Source organism: Ailuropoda melanoleuca, chromosome 6 (assembly GCF_002007445.2).
Source record: "Ailuropoda melanoleuca isolate Jingjing chromosome 6, ASM200744v2, whole genome shotgun sequence".
NCBI lineage: Eukaryota > Metazoa > Chordata > Mammalia > Carnivora > Ursidae > Ailuropoda > Ailuropoda melanoleuca.
In genome coordinates, this window is record NC_048223.1 from 66,722,608 (window position 1) to 66,739,748 (window position 17,141).

Here is a 17,141-nt window from a genome sequence, read left to right on the forward strand (position 1 = left end):
ATCAGCTCACATGACTATGAAGACCAAGCTGTCTGCCATCTGCAAGCTGAAGGCCTAGGAAAGCCATGGTGGAGCCCAAGTTCAAAGGCCTGACAACCAGGGAAGCCAATGGCATAACTCCTACTCTGAGTCCAAGGTCAAAAGAAGACTGCTTCAGCTCAACAGCCAGGCAGAGAAAGCACATTCTTTTTTCTTCCACCTTTTTGTCCTATTCAGGCCCTCATGGGATTGGATGATGCCACCCACATTAGGGACAGCAATCCACTTTTGTTTCAGTGTACTGATTGAAATGCTAATCTCTTTCAGAAACACCCTCACAGACACACTCAGAAATAATGTTCAGCCAAATATCTGGGTACCCTGTGGCCTTGTCAAGCTGTCACATAAAATTAACCTGGGGCGCCTGGGTGGCTTTGTTGGTTGTGTCCAATTCTTGGTTTTGGCTCAGGTTATGATCTCAGGGTTGTGAGAAGAATCTCTCTTCCTCTCCCACTGATCCTCCCCCCCCCTCCACACTCATGTTCTCTCTCTCTCTCAAATAAATAAATAATAAATAAATAAATAAAAATTAGGTGTCAAAAGTCTATACCTTGTCAGCTTGGCACCTGTGTGCATCTCCTTAAACCATACTTAATCTCCAAATAAAGAAAATAACATGGTTGTAATTCTGCTTAACATGATACAAGTATCCTCTGTATGACTGAAAATGCACCAACCCATTCCCCAGAAAAGAAGGTAAAGTCCTAGAGTGAGGTTTAGTCTTCTCCTCAATCTCCTATAATTTGAATACCATGATGTAAAATTAATAATACATAAATACTATGATGTAAAGTCAATACATCTTATGTTACATGAGAGAGAAAGAGAGGAAATAAAACATATATACACAAACATATTCATAACAAAATATGGAGAAAATACTCATAACAATTACAGTCTTTGTTTCTCTAACTGATCTTTGGTCATACCTAGCATTTATAACTACCCTCTTCAACTAACTCATTACATATACCCTTTGCCTTCAGCAAGTAATTTAGCTGGGTCATGGTTCTTTACCTGGTGGGATGAACTGAACATTCATTCCTGAAAAGCCTTGACCATTAGTAGTCCTGCCTGGATAGGGTGGTTGTAGTTTTCCATTGACCTTAATCATGGGGCATGGTAATATTAAGAGAGGACTTAGGGGTCTCCTGTATCCTGTATACCTGGTATACCCTTCTTTACCTCCACTACTGGGGAGAAGCCCAATTTCCCCTTGGTGTTAAGGATCAGTCACCCTAGCCAACACTGTAACTCCCTTCTTTGCCTGTTGGCTCAAGGACATGAGAAACCCAAAATGGTCAGGTGGCAGTTTTAACTTCCAGTTCAATGGGATCATTGTTCTGTCTCCTGGTAGAAGCATTCCTCCCTTTGGAGCTAATACCTCTAGGCCAGCAGGGGGAAGGTCATGGGAACAAGAAGGTCATGGGAACAGGGAGCAAAAATTTTGCTAGTGGCTTACTAGGGTAGTAAGAGTGAATGTTGTCCTTACCACTTCCATGCCTTAATTCCTGGACCCATGAATCCTAGCTATGGAAGAAATGACACCATATATTGGATGCTCATTCAGAGCCTAGACAGCCTTTTGGAGAAACTTGCCTTAGCCCTGCCAAGCAAGTTCCACTCTTCCATCACACGCTTCTCTTCAGGATGAGGGGGAACATTGTTAAGACCAACAAGCGTGGGCCCATTGCCATGCTTCTTTTGCTGTGAAATAATTTCCTTGATCAAAAGCAATGCTATGTGAAATACTGTTAACAGTGGACTCAGATGATTAAATGACATAATGGATGTTATTTTACTTTCTTAGAATCATAAGCATGCATATACACCAGAAGTGTTTAATAACAGTAATATTGTCTATTTGCCAAAGTGAACATTCTAGACAATGAATGCTTTGGGAAATTACGTTGTAATAGCATTTCCAGAGATGAAGATTCCTTAGAGGTTATCTAGTAGCTTTCAAACTTTTTCAAGCTCACAATCCTTCCTTCTAACAAAATTTATAAGAACGCTATTATGTAAAACAGGTAAAATTAGACTTGCTATATTTAAAAGTAGAATGGGGTGGGAGGTAGTGCAGAGAAGGAGGCAACACTCACCCATCCAGTCAAGGCACTTCCCAGAATCCCCCAGGATAAGCTTTCTCAAAAATACATTGAGAGAGTAATGGAGTCTCTGCCGCTAATGAAGTGGCACCCAGTCGCTTGTGGGCAGTTTCAGAAGGGGAACACATCAATACAACTATTTGGATCATACATATTTCACAAATGTAAAATATGGGATGAATTTTGATTTTTACAAACATTCTTTATGCCTAACTCAAATCGTGTGTTTAAAGATTCTGCTTGCACTTTAGGAATTTGGGTCAGGCTGCCTTGGCTAGTCCAGTTTTCATCAGCTGAAGCATTTCACCTAATATGTATGCCATTGCCTAGGTTTAACTTGGTTTTTGGCATTAAATTACCAGTCCACAAATATGAATCAACGATTCAAAAGTAGTTCACCGAAGCATAAAAGGAATGATGAACCTCTTAACGTAAATACTTAAATAAGGAACAATTGTAAATGAAAATAATTAGTAGGACTTGTGTGCAAATACAGATTATAAATCTAAATGTGCTGGGACAAGTGAAGCTGTGAACCACATGCATTCTCACAAGCCACTCCCCTGCCGTTGTGACCCTCCTGGTTTCCAGATGCATTCCATACCACATGGCATGGGAGGTTTTATTGGGAAAGGTCAAACCTTCAGGGCCAGGATCGGCATGAAGAGAAGGCATTGCTCCTCCCCCACACTTCCCATCATTCATGGAGAGAGCAGGACCTGGGCCGAGGCCCAGGTGATCTGCTATTTTGTGTTTTTATAGGACACATTTTAAAGAAGTTTTGTCAATAAGGGGACTCTATAGGCTGCTAGGCGTACAAAGGTTAGAATGTGGGGAGCCAGGAATTTATATGAGCTGTGTGAGACAGGCAGCTGCTTAGGACATGGATGACACAGGTCCCAAGAGTAGCTACAGTACTCCCCTCCTTGCCGTCAATCCTGAGGGTAGTGGAACTTGGGCGCAGCTTCTCCAGGTAGAGAATGAGGGAGGGTGGGATGTGGCCCTACCTACATAATTGTTCAAGATTTCTTCTAGATGATATTGCTCATTGCAAAACAGCTAAATGGTGGACAACAGTAGTGTTAAGCAAGCAGGCTTAGTCTTTTGTGTTAAATGTTCTGGAGTTAATTTTTGCTGATATCAGTCAAGATACCAGCAGGAAACAGATGGCAAAAGGTGGGAACTGAGGAAAATATAGTAGAGGAGCTATTTATAAACATGTGGGCAGACATAAGGGAAACCAGCAAGGGATGGGGAGCCATCCTGGGGCTACAGCAGGGGGGAAGCATTACCGCTCCTAGGCCTGAAGGGGAAAGGGGAGAGGGTTACCAAAACCCCGAGAGAGCTATAGCTCTGGAGAAGCTCAGGGATGGGCTATGGCCTTGAGGCCTTTGGTGTAGAAACCTAGTACTTCCAGCCTACTATCCTGCAGGGAAGAAACAAGGGAGAATAAATGACCTTCACCTCGCTCTTCCCCCTTCCGAACTCCTGCTGGTGTTTCCATTGGCCAAAATGAACCACAAGTCAGAAGGCAAGGAATGTGGTAAATCCAGCTGTTGGAGTCCATAATGGTCAAACTTCCAGGTCACGAGGCTGAGTGGAGAAGGAAAAGAGTGGATATGAAGGGTAAACAGAGAATGTCCACACACCAAGGAAAAGAGAGCCTAGTGGCAGCTCTTGAGGGGGTACGGCTTGAGGAGAGCAAAGGAAGTAAGGGCATAGAGTGGTTTAAAGAGAGATGAGGAGTAAGATCGCACTTTTCCAATAAATTGACCAGGAAGAAAAAGAACAAGTCATAAAACTGTCTTAGAGTGGTCTCTGGATTAGGAAAAGAGAGTATTTTCTGATTAGGGAAAGAGACTTGGAGTTTTCATTTGAAGAGCATAAGGATCCACTGTAAAGGGAGTAACTGGAGAAAGAGAGAATAGCAGATAAATCCATGATGGAGAGTATAGAGTTCTGAAGACCAGCTGCAAGTAACGAACAATGTCAAAATTGCACCAACTATTTACTGAAAATCTATTTTTCAGTAAAAGCCTCCATAGTCAGGCTTAGAATTACTTAAAACTACTACAATAGGTTTACTATGCCATCTCCTAAACATGTTTTATTAGGCTTTAAAATGTTCTCACATATGACTTGAACAGATTAAGGCACTTGATTGAAATAAGGCGGCCAGATTTGAGGATTAGGTAAAGGCTAAGAAAACGGAATAGATTTTAGAATTGATTAGTTATTGGAATACTTTCTTGGCTAAAATTAAACATGTAACAGAGAATGAAGGCAATTACTCAAAAATTAAATGTTTTTTATATATTTTTTTTCTTTCTACATCTAACAATTTTAACGCATTTCAAGGCTAAGGTACAACGTATTATCTGCATTCCATCTGCACAACGTTGTGGTGCCTCAGAACCGCTTAAAGACCAAACTGGAATTTTTCCAGCTTGATCCACTTAAGATCATCATGAGTGTTAAAAGTTTGAAGACCTCAGGAATTACATTGTTTGAACTACTAGTATGTCATTAATCGCATTAGTGACATTATGTCATTTGTTGTTAAGGAACTTCATTCATACTTAAAAGGAGCCAGTAACACAGGCACCAGGAAATGTTTCCCTCCCCTAAGGAGTGAGCTGACATCTCACTGTCCGAGCTCATGCCATCTATTGCCGTACTAGACTGACAACATCCATCATAGCATTGTCTAGTTCTTTCCTAAATGTTTCTCAGATATTTACAAGTAGGGTTTACTTTAAACATCCAATCCTTGAATTGGCAGAATTGTGAAAAGGCCTCTCTTCCAGAAAATCTGATTCTATTTGTAAAAAGCACAGGTGTACAGGTATATGGATGGAAGTACTTTCATGAGCACAGGGGTCAATCCAATGGATCAAAATAACAGTATCGAGCTATCCCATATTTCTCTGTGATGTGGTAAAAGTCAAAGGTCTTTTCAAACAATAATTGTAAACTACAAGACCCATATGTTTCCTTTTCTCTTCCATCCTACAACAATAAGATAAAAAATGGAATGTTACAGCCTTTGGTTAGAAGCCTTTATCTTCAAAAGAGACCTGAGAAGGAAGACTTAACTGACCTCTCCGTGTAAGAAAGCACATCACCTACTGAGATTTCTCTTCCTTGTTGGCACCTCCCTACAAAAGAAGTGGGAGGCTAAAATCAGCTTCCACTTGTGCAAATTAAAAGTAACCTTCAGGCTAATGGGCTTTCAACACCACTCCTTACTGGGCAAAAAATTTTGTGTCCCATAAAATTAAATTACCTCCTCGAAAATGACTTCTCCAATAAATGACACCATTAAATACAACAAAACTGGAATTCCTACAAAACAATTCTCCCCTCTCTGAGGCAACTCTCCCATCACTGTGAAAATTGATTCCATCTTTACTGGAGTACCCATCTAGTCCAAAAAAGGGGCGCAGAAAACCTAAAAACTGTTAAAGAAAGAGCAGGACAATTAAAGGTCTGAAAAATACATCAGAACTTTGAGGAAACTAGAACTGCAGTTTAGAGAGATCAATGCTTTAGCACTTTACCAAATGCTAAATTTAAAGAATGAGGAGAGCTGTCACCTAGCAGAAGGTGACTTGTTATTTTCAATTTCTTTGAAGTAGCTATCAGAAGGAAACAATCAAATCATTAAGCATTGTAATGAGTTTGTGAGGTGGTAGCTCTTGTCTTAACTTTGGCATTCGCTATAAATTGACTATATTTTCACTAATTGAGGAAGTTCTAATGCAGTTCTTTTTAAATGGGGTTGGAAGTCATAAACACATTGTTGAATGACTGCACTGTATTAGGAACTAAACCAGCTTCTTTAAGAGTGAAGGTATCAAGGAAAGGATACTACAATCCACTTGAAACATTGACCAAACATACACAAAACAGGAGAATGCATGAACATAAGATGACAGTAGAAATTGTGTGCATAATTGAACTGCGAGGCAATCGGGCACAATTATCACGAGGCTATGTAAAGCTAAAGTGTTCAATTTGACCTGAAAGGCTTTAGACAAATATAAGAGGTCCACGATGAAATATTATCCTGGCAGCTATGTACAGGGTGGATTAATGTCAGGAGAAGCATAATACAAACTAATACTAATCCTAATAACATCTAACACTTATAGGTGCCACACACTGTTCTATACATTCTCATATATTAACACGTTAAATCCTCACATGTAAAATCCTCCTATATTCACATGTTAAATCCTCGATGCTATGAGGCAGGCGCTGTTACCATTACAGTTTACAGATGAGGAAACCGAAGCACTTACATAAAGTCTGATTTTTACAGTAAACTTTCTGCATAGCAACCCCCACGCAGGTAAATACAAGGTGAATTTTCAAAGCGGGTGTTGTCATCCAGAGAAGAATACTAATACAGCCACTAGATATATTATTTTTAAATGCTTTATTATGGAAAATTTCAAATGTATCTAAAATAAGAGTGTAATGACCCTGCTCCCTCCACGTACCCAATTTTGATTCACCTACCCTAACTCCACTCAATGATCCAAGCCCCTCCCCTCATTATTTTGGAGTAAATGCAAACTTCATCACTTCATCATCACTAAATCTTTCAGTAGGTATCTCGAAGGGGACACTTTTTTCTTCTAAACATGACACTATCATATCGCTTTAAAATTACAGTAACGCCTTAATATTAAAAAACCAGTGATCAAGTTCCAAGAATATCTCACTTTAATATTTACTGAGAACTTGCTGTGTTAGCATTAGACACTTCCCCACATACTAATTCATTTAAATTGCCGTTATTTAAATTGCCTTTTTTCCCTTCTTGCTTTCATTCTTACTAAAAGGAACAAGTCTGTCTCTACCGGATGATTCAAAGCCCCGCTGCGGGGGTCATGCCCGCGGAGCAGCCCCGCCGCGGTCCCTGTCCCAGTCCAGCCCCTGCCCTCTCCCGGAGGGGCCCAAGGGCCGACCCGGAAGCTTCTTCGCGGAGGGATCCGTTCCCCAGACTCGCGCCCCCGGCCCCGCCCCGGTTGCCTAGGCGACGAAGGGCCGCACCTCCGGGGCGAGATCCTGACGATGTCTGTGGGGACCACTCCCGGGGGGACGACCCCCGCGGCGACGACCCCGGCGGGAACCACGCCCGAGTCGGAGGTACGCCGCCCCTTCCCGGCACCCGACACCCTCGAGCGCCCGCCCCAGGCCCACGGTGCCCGCGGCTGAAGCCCGTCGCCAGGGAGGCGCCCCGCGCCCGCGTTGGGAGCGCGGTCCGGAGCGACGTCGGGGTCCGAGAGGCGGGCGGGGGTCGCTGAGGCAGGGTTCCGCGCTCCCCGAGCCCTGTCGCCGGCCGCGCCCCCGCCCCGGCGCGCCGCGCGAGGTGCCCTCAGTAGAAACTAGAAATTCCTTCTTGGTCGGTTCCAGGTCCCAGCGACCTCACAAAGTCCGTGCTTCTCTCGGATTCTTTGCACTCGAAAGGGGGTTTTGGAATCTGAAATGGGCCAGTCCCTTTTGGAAGGTGCTACTAATACTTTTGCAGTGATCATAGTTCCTATATTGCTCAAAGGTGTCGTGGAATAATAACTCTTCATTGTTAGTAGATTGATCAATATTTGAAGGCCAGGGCTTGGTGTCACCCTGATTCTTTTACCACTTCTCTAAATACAGAGATACATGACAGGACAAAGGAAGGGCCCAGGAAAATCGACCTTATGGTTATGGCTTAGTTGCTCACTGTCACTTTGTCTTTAGGAAAGTTATTTAACTTTCTTGGGCCCGAGTGGTTTCCTGTATGGCACGGGGGGGGGGGGGGGGGGGAAAGAATCTCAGGCAATCTCAAGCAGATTCCACACCTGATGTGGGGCTAGATCTCATGACCCTGAGATCCTGACCTGCACTGAAACCAAGAGTCAGAGGCTCAACCAACTGAGCCACCAGGCCGTTCACTGAGGTAACACTTGAGAAGGAAAAATCACTGAACANCCTTCAGTTTTTTTTTTAAGACTGGAGGTGAATAATGATGTTATAATTAACATTGCTTTGCTCAACTCCTTTATTAGTCTAAATAACATTTTTTGGGTGCAGAATCTAAGTATTAGCTGCTGTTTTCTAAATGTAGAAACACACAGCCAATTATCTATTGCCTTGCCGCAGAGATGTATATACAAGTCGTTCCCAATCGAGATTCTTCCCAATACTGCAGACCGCGAAAGCATGCTGACTGTCCTATGAGCCTTTTGAAATTAGCATACATTAAAAATACATTTTAATGTGATAAACTGGTTACTAAGCTAGTTATTCCCTTGTGATCTCTAATGTAAGTAATACAAATTTCAAAAGTGGCAGAGAAAATTTCCCAATTAAGTCATGTTATTTAAAAATATACAAAAACATACTTATGAAAATGCTCAATTGTCAGTGTACATTTGCACATATTTACTTATCCATGTAGATATAGATATGTCCTTTCCAAGATGACTCTGATAATTTGGGGCTAGTGAATTTGCACTTCAAAAAAAAAACACAAAAAAAACAAACAAGGAAGAAAAGAAAAACAAATACCCTCATAATTTTTTTTTTTTTTTAAGATGCAAAGAAGTGCCATGTCCCAGGGGAAAAGAAAATCACTTTTGTTTTTTGGATGGGTCAGAGGAATTGAGTTAGTTACAGACCTTAGGTGATTATCTGCCACAGCACTGTCAGTGGGCACATTTGTTAACTTCTTGGAGGAGCAGGTATTCCCTGTAACAAGCAATTCAGAAAATGCTCAGTATTTTAGTTAGTAACAAACTGAAGAAATCAAGATGGAATTTGGACTCACTGAGCTGTACTCACTTAGCCTGTACTGAGATGAACAGGCTGATACACCGTGGTAAAAACACCATTTTCCATTCTAATGAAAGCAGAATTCCTGTAGGTCGCAGAGAAGCCAGTGGATCTCTAGAGCCTGCATTCATTAGAGTCATCAGGCCTGCTGGCTGCCCATTGGTGCCCACAATGTGTTTTAGGAGTTACATGGAAAAGATGGCAAAGACCCCTCTCTCAGAATCTACGTTCCCAAGGCTACTGATTTTCAGTTAGATACTGAAATGTTCTTCTCAGGTCAGATTCTTTCCAGAGTTGATCCCCCAAGACCTAGTCCCTTATGGTGTCATTTCTAATAAATTCTGTTTCCAAATTGACTCAGCCAGTAGACCATCTAGTCATCCTAGCCAAGCAGTAGTAAAATATTTTTTTTTCTTGCCAAGTCAATCAGAAATAAAGCATAAGCTTCCAGTAGTCTGAGGTTTCCAGACTTATTTGTTGCCAGTACCTAGAACAAAAACAACCAATTATTCCAATCACTTAGTAGGCACTCAATAAAATATAACTAGTTAAAATCACAGGTGGTCTGATGTATGCCAGGAAAGATCGTTATCATAGACCAAAATCTATTGAGAAACTGTAAACAAGCAGACATGAGATGCAGGTCCAGGAAGATTTTTTTTTTTTTCTGTAGCATTGCAGAAACTCTTTTTGCCAACTTTCTGAATTTAACATTCCAGTTTCTTTAGTAACATGGGAGTTAATGCCTCCCTCTAAGAGGTAAGACTCAATATTTGGGAGATATCTGTATAAAAATGCATAAGACCAGGGTCGCCTGGGTGGCTCAGTCGTTAAGCATCTGCTTTCAGCTCAGGCTCAGAGTGTGATCTCAGGGTCCTGGGATCGAGCCCCACATTGGGCTCCCTGCTCCACTGGGAGCCTGCTTCTTCCTCTCCCACTCCCCCAGCTTGTGTTCCCTCTCTCTCTGGCTGTCTCTCTTGCAGTCAAATAAATGGATAAAATCTTTAAAAATAAAATGCATAAGACCAGACAAAAATGACAAAAATCTGAAAATATTTGCTATGTATAGATCTGTAAATGATAGGAATTTATAAATGTTTATAAATTAAATTGTAAATGAATTTATAAATGAATACTTCGAATTTAATCATCAGTCTTTTATCAGTAGTTGGTTCTTAAACTGACTTCCTTAGTGTCTTAAAAAATATTATTTGGGAAATATCATTTAAGTAGCATACATGAAAGGACTATACTTCAACTCACATCAGAGACCTTAAAGAAAATGTAAATGATTGTTGCCCAGTTGCTTCTTCTGAATAATGTTTCTAAGTGTTACTATATTCCGTAATAGACAACATTTAAAAAGTCACCATGTCTCAGTACCCTTGAGACTTTATCAGGATAAGAGGACACTTACATAATCTTGAGTGGAAGGATGGTGTCTTGCCTTGGAGATCTTCAGCGTGTCCAGGAGGAGTTCACAGACAATTCTCTCTACGTTAGGTGATCTCCCTACAGACCTTGAAAACAGGTTCCACCCCATCATCAACTGGTTGGAGAGAAACACTTGGGGCTCAACTTGAGCAGCAAGCTGATCAGGGTCCTGCAATTTCTATGTCACTCAAGAGATATTTATTGAAGCCATTTTTAGCACATACTGTAGGAAAACCTGAGTAGGACCACGGGGAGGATGCCAAAAGAGTTACTTAAAATATTGTTGAGAAGACAGTACTAATATTCCTCGAAATGTTAATATACAGTAGTAGTATTTATAAAACATTTAGAGCCTCTGAAAGTAGTGGCTGTGGGTGTGGAGAATTTGACAAAAATTTAGCCTTGTCTTTCTTTTTACTAGTGGTCTTAGGGTTTCCTGTCTTACTTTAAAAGTCCTGCTTCTCCTCTCTTCAGCCTCCCTTTCAGATTATGCAAGTAATCTTTACTCTTTTTCTAATATTTAAAGTATTATTTTACTAAAATTAGGTCTTTAACATGGCTAAAATTAATTTTGATTGATATATTTGGTATATTTGAAATGAGGATCTAATTTTATTTTCTTCTAGACATGAACTATCAGTTATGACAGCTTCATTTACTAAATAAACTGTCCTCTCTCTTCCCATTGAGAATGGACTGACTGCCACTATAACATTATGTATATATACATGTGAATGAACACAAGGATAGGCAGAATAGTGGAACAGAAGAGAGACTACAAACATTTATATATATACACACACACACACATATATATACACACGCATATAAATTTATATGTATGTATACATGTATATGTATTTTTTAATTTCCGAAAATTTGTATGTATTATTACAAATATATTTTTGAATATCCTGTTCTTTTCACTGACCAGTTTGCCTATTCTTATGTCAATGCCATACTAGTTTATATTTAGCTTTAATATCTAATTTGGAAAGGTTCCTCTCACTATTTTTCTTTTAGAAAATATATGTATTCTTCCATAAGAATTTTTAAAAATTATTTTACAAAGTGCCAGAATGATACAGTTGAGATTTAAAATTGTCATCACATTACATTTATAATGTGGGAAGGATTTAATTTTTTTTAATTTGAAGGTTTCCAATAAATCTCCTTTATTAAGTTTTTTATTAAACTTTTGATAAAGTTTTTAATTTCTGTAGGCCCTATATCTTTCTTATTATATTTATAACCAAGTATAGTTTAATCCAGTTTCTGCCATTTCCATTTCTAATTCGTTTCTAATATAGAGAAAAGCAGTTAGCCTTCATATATTTGTGTTATGTAACCATCTTATCAAATTTCTTATTAACTGAAACCATGTTAGTACAATGTCAGGTGTCTTAGGTATGCAACCATGTAATCTTCAAATAAAGATTTCTTTATTTCTTCATTTTTAATATTTAAGCCACATATTTAGTTTTCTTATTATATTAGTTGGAATCTCTATAGAGTGTTGAATTACAATAATGTTACTAGCCAGAATCCCTTTTTAGTTTCTGGTTTCATGAGAATGACTTCAGTTCTTCACCATTCAATCTGATGTTTTGGCAAATAATCTTTTTTGTGTTTAAGCTATTTTTTTTTCTATTCATATTTTACTAAGAGTTTCGCTGCTGAATTCTAGCAAATGCCTGCTTATTATTTCATTATTGTATCATTTTTTTAGCATTTAATTTGACATAAAAAGTATGTTGTTGTTGATGATCCATCCTTGCATTTATGAAATTAACCTTATTTGGTCATAATGATAGCTTCTTTTTCTTTTAGTACATTGTTGGATTCAACTTTCTAAGATAATATTTTAATTCAAATTTTTACATCTGAATTCATGAATGACTTGGTTTATAATTTCCATTTTGTGCTAGTTTAGGTTTTTGTGTATAGACTCTGCCGGCTTCTTAAAAATGAATTGTCTACAGTCTGTAATTATTACACTAACAGAATTTATGTGTTCTTCATTGTTAGGTAGAACTTCAAGTGTACAACTATCTGGGCATGGTGACTTTTTAAAAAGTAGACTTCCAGTTTGGTTTATGTTTGGTCAGTCCCGTTCTCTTTCTTACCCTTGTTCAAATTTGATGACTTTTACGTTGTCTTGTAATTTTCAAATGTATCTCTACAGAATGTGGCATATGTTTATTTTTTCTTTTAATTGCATTTGCTAAATATTTTTGCCTGTTTCATTCATTACTTTAAAGAACTAGTTCTCGTTTTCACATATCCTTCTTTAATCTGTTACTTTTTTAAAAAATATTTTTCTTTTTCTTAAATTGGCTCTTTAGCATGGCCCGGACTGTAGTGAGGCAAGTAAGGAAGTCTCCTTGGGCATAAAATTTAAGGGATGCCAGAAATTCGGTAGTCAAGATAAACATCAGTTGAAGGCATTTTTTTTTAATTGAAAGTTAATACAAAAAGCTCATAATGGATCAAAATTTTAAATAAAGACAGAATCAGTAGTCCTGATTTTTCCTTTTGCCTCAGGCTCTGACATGGCTCAACACAGTCCTGCTCCTTAGTTCATTTATTTGCATGCTTGAAGAGAGCCTTTCTAAGTGTGGAAATTGTAGACTAGTCTATGCTCTCTATGACTGTGAAACCCCTTAGTCATCTTTAATGAACTGTGTTATCGTTCTTTTAAAGAACGTTTACTAAGAATCTTTTGAGATACTACCAGGGATGGATAGAATGATACCCCAAAAGCTTAAATTCTAGAAGGAAGACATACACAATGTGGAAAGCTTAGGTGAATAAGAGAAAAAATTCAGAGAAAAGATTATCTGGCAAATAATATTAGGCTTACAATTTTATTGCTTTTGGAATGATTGCTAAAATCCACCAGGTGGTGGAGTAAAATGAGTTACAGTGAAGTTTAGCTTACATATTTTTCTAGTCAGAGATGGAATTTTACAGAGAAAACCAAATTATGTCACATTTTTAGTGGCCTTTTCATGAATTTTGTATTGTATCTTTAATTTTTATAAGTCAGAATATATGTGTTGAAAGATTAAAGACTTTTTACCACCTTATGTCCTTTCAAGTGCAAGGCAGTATATAAACAAACCAGAAAGAACACTAGTTCAAAATAGATTCAGGAATTCAATTTAAGACAAGAGAAAACAAAACAAAAACCAGAGGCAAACCCTCCTACAAGATGATTATCTTAAACTATCAAGTTTTAGTAAAAAATGAGGCACTAATTTTAGGCATCTTAACTAGAATTACTGTTGTACAAAAGGTTTAAGATTATTGTATTCCCTTTCATACAGTTCTTGTGTGACCTATTTTCTTTATTCAGAAAATGTTCACATCAAATAAAATTGATCTGAATGTCTGTGCAATGCACTTTCCATGCATATTTTTGTTAATAATGACAGCAATCTCGTGTATTAAAACATTTCAAAATGATTTTTTAACATGAATTCAACTTAGGTTCAAATGACTTGCTAGAAGTCACAAAATTAATCAGTAGTCAAACCCTCTGAGCCCTGCAAATCCAAGTCCAACTATTCATCATTCTCCATCATCTAATAATGTCATCAGGTGATAGAGATGAATTCAGACAGTCGATTAACAACCTATGTTGACATAACTAGGATCTGCAGAATTCTAAAAAGAGGTAAAAGATTGAGTGACTGTCCCTGAGGAATTTACAGTCTAATGGAGTTGACAGTACAGGAATAATTTTACTTTACTGCTAATAATAAAAAACATAACCAACAAACATTTAACAAATATATAGTCATATGTTATGGACTAAAATACCATCTTATATAAAAACTGAGTGCATATAATTCAATTTACAAGTATTTGGGTGCCTAGTATGTGCAAGGTATTCTATTAAGTACTAAAACANCCTAATAATAAAAAACATAACAAACATTTAACAAATATATAGTCATATGTTATGGACTAAAATACCATCTTATATAAAAACTAAGTGCATATAATTCAATTTACAAGTATTTGGGTGCCTAGTATGTGCAAGGTATTCTATTAAGTACTAAAACATTTTTTTCTTATTGAGTTTATAAACTAATTGAATGACCTAGGTTAGGTTACTTTGCTAGCCCTAGGTTACAAAAAGATAGCTAATAACGTAGCACATTTTATGTCTAAATTCGATTTTTAAAAATAAAAATATAATGACCTAATATTAAATACAAACACTAAGTAGATTACTATTACCAATAAATGTTAGCTTTGAGAATTTTCTACACTTGGAAAAAAAATAAGGAAAATGTGGAACGTGATCTTGTTAGCTATAGCAAAACATTTTGTTGCTCTTCTTATTCACTGGAACCCATTCACATGGAAGGATAAATAACTATTTGTTGAATTGGAAACATTTGTCCCCTCCCTCCCCCAAAATCTCACAGTTCTTGATTTTTGTGGAACTGCTGCTGCTTACCTCTGCTTCTCAATCTCCTCTTCCATCCCCCATTCACAGCTGTTCTCCCCATGCGCTGGCTCTGGGCATTTTCATCCATTCTCACACTTGGAGTAACTCCTAAACCAACATTATTAAACTGGACCTTTCTGAGTCTAGCATTTCTAATTACCTTCTAAACACTTCTTCCTTGATATGCATATTCCACCTTAAACTCAACCACTGAAATTGAACTTGTTATGTTGTCTTCTTAAAACGAGCATCATCTTCCAATGCTTCTATTTTTATTGTCGTAATGAGAGTGCCACATATGATTTTTACAGACTGTACTCTGAAAGAAAGGACTCAGCTATTGGAGGCCCTGAGAATCACCACTTTCTCTTTTTTCAGTCATCTATTTCAGGTACTTATACTATTTATTCTTCCCACTTTTAGTCTCCCAGATATAACATGTTGCATTCACCCCTTTCTTTTCATGCACACTGCTAGGAACCCAGTGCAGCCCCATCCATGCCTCATTCCTGACCAGTTTCAAAGAAATGTTCATTGAACTCTCCTCTGTGTCCTTTCTCTGCCCCTTTCTTTCCTTCAACCTCCCACAAATCACCCTTCCTTAAAGGACAGTTTCATCTTGTCATTTCACTGCTAAAATAAACTTCATGGGTTCCTTACTGCCTGTATTATTAAGAACAAACTCTTAAGCCTATTTTCTTTGACCAGCCAAGGGTCTGAAATATGTGTGACCTCTTGTGCAGTATCTTGCATTTAGTAATCACTCAGTAAATATTTGTTCAATTCTTAAATTTGAGATCTCTCACAACATGTTCCCAATGCCCACTTCCCACTTAGGTCCAACTAGTCCCTGACTTGTACCCANTGCTTAACCGCTGTGCCACCCAGGCGCCCCTATTAAGAACAAACTCTTAAGCCTATTTTCTTTGACCAGCCAAGGGTCTGAAATATGTGTGACCTCTTGTGCAGTATCTTGCATTTAGTAATCACTCAGTAAATATTTGTTCAATTCTTAAATTTGAGATCTCTCACAACATGTTCCCAATGCCCACTTCCCACTTAGGTCCAACTAGTCCCTGACTTGTACCCAAGGCACCACTCTGTGAATTACTTGATATTTACAGAACCACTCCCCAAGTGTCCTTTTGCTGATTCATTGCATGATTCTTACCCAATCTCACCAGGTCCACTTCTGTACCTCCTCTCTATAGACTTACTTTCTCCTATCTCTATTCTTGTCCCTTTATTATGACTCACTTATCATTTTATTTTCTTGTTTAAAGTCACCCATGGTTTGTTCCTTCCACTAGATGTTATTGAGGCTAGCAAGTTTTTTTTCTTGTCTTTGCCTCCTCTTGAGCACCAACTCAATGAATAGGTAGGTATTTTTTAATGTTCGTAAATTGACTCATTTTTATTTGATCAGTTCCTGGATACCTAAGAGGACACATACAACCAGACCACTGTCCTCCTTAAAAATTCCAGATGCCCTAACAAAGATGAGACTCCCGCTCTTTTCCTTTCTGAGTCTTCAGATGCTTCGTCTGTATCCGCTCTTTCTATGTTTTCTGATAAACTCTGCTCTTACTTCATCTTGGCTCACATTTGATTTCCATCCTGTATGAAGCCAAGGACCCACTTGTCTGGTCCTGTGGGACCCACTCTGGGTCCTCAGATGTGGGTTGCCTGCATCATCTTGATGATTATGAAGTGACCCTCAGAGGAACAATGGTACCCCAAAATTAAGTCTGCACAGCACAATTTGACATTTGGGGATTGATAAGTTCCTCCTCTGTGAAACAGAGTTGGTTTAATGCTGATGTAATTTCTGTCTCTGTGCTCCTCTGTGTAACTGGTCTATTCTCTGGGGAAAAGGAAAACTGGGAGAACTGATGTGGGATCTGTTCTCATTCCCTATTCTCACTCCCTATTCATTCCCTAAGCTCTGAATTGCTTTAGCTGGCTCTGAAACTTTACTCTCACTTTTACTGTAAGACTCTCTGGTTCAGTTCTTAGTTTTTCTTAAGGCTACTAGCTAGCATAACAGACTGAATCACTCAGCTCCAAAGAAAAGGGACACTTGTTCCTTCCCATCAGAAAGTGTTTTTAGGTGACTAAGAACCCAGGGAAATGTCAGAGGTTATTCCTCATGTCTCCATAGAGAAAATATTCCCCATGATAATTTATTTGTGCCTTGCTAGGAACACACACATAAGACTGATCATCCCATTCTCCAAGACCCCACAGTGGTTTTAGACTGTTGCTGGGAGAAA

At 38.6% G+C, this 17,141-nt stretch overlaps 1 protein-coding gene across 1 annotated transcript in view; it reads left to right on the plus strand.

The window, feature by feature from the left end:
* The first annotated feature begins 7,112 nt into the window (after positions 1–7,112).
* CABCOCO1 (ciliary associated calcium binding coiled-coil 1) overlaps positions 7,113–17,141 on the plus strand; it is a 116,767-nt gene continuing 106,738 nt past the window's right edge. The window contains exon 1 of the mRNA XM_034662570.1: positions 7,113–7,304. Coding sequence (XP_034518461.1) covers positions 7,230–7,304 — 75 coding nt within the window. The 5' untranslated portion in view covers positions 7,113–7,229. The remainder of the gene's footprint in view (positions 7,305–17,141) is intronic.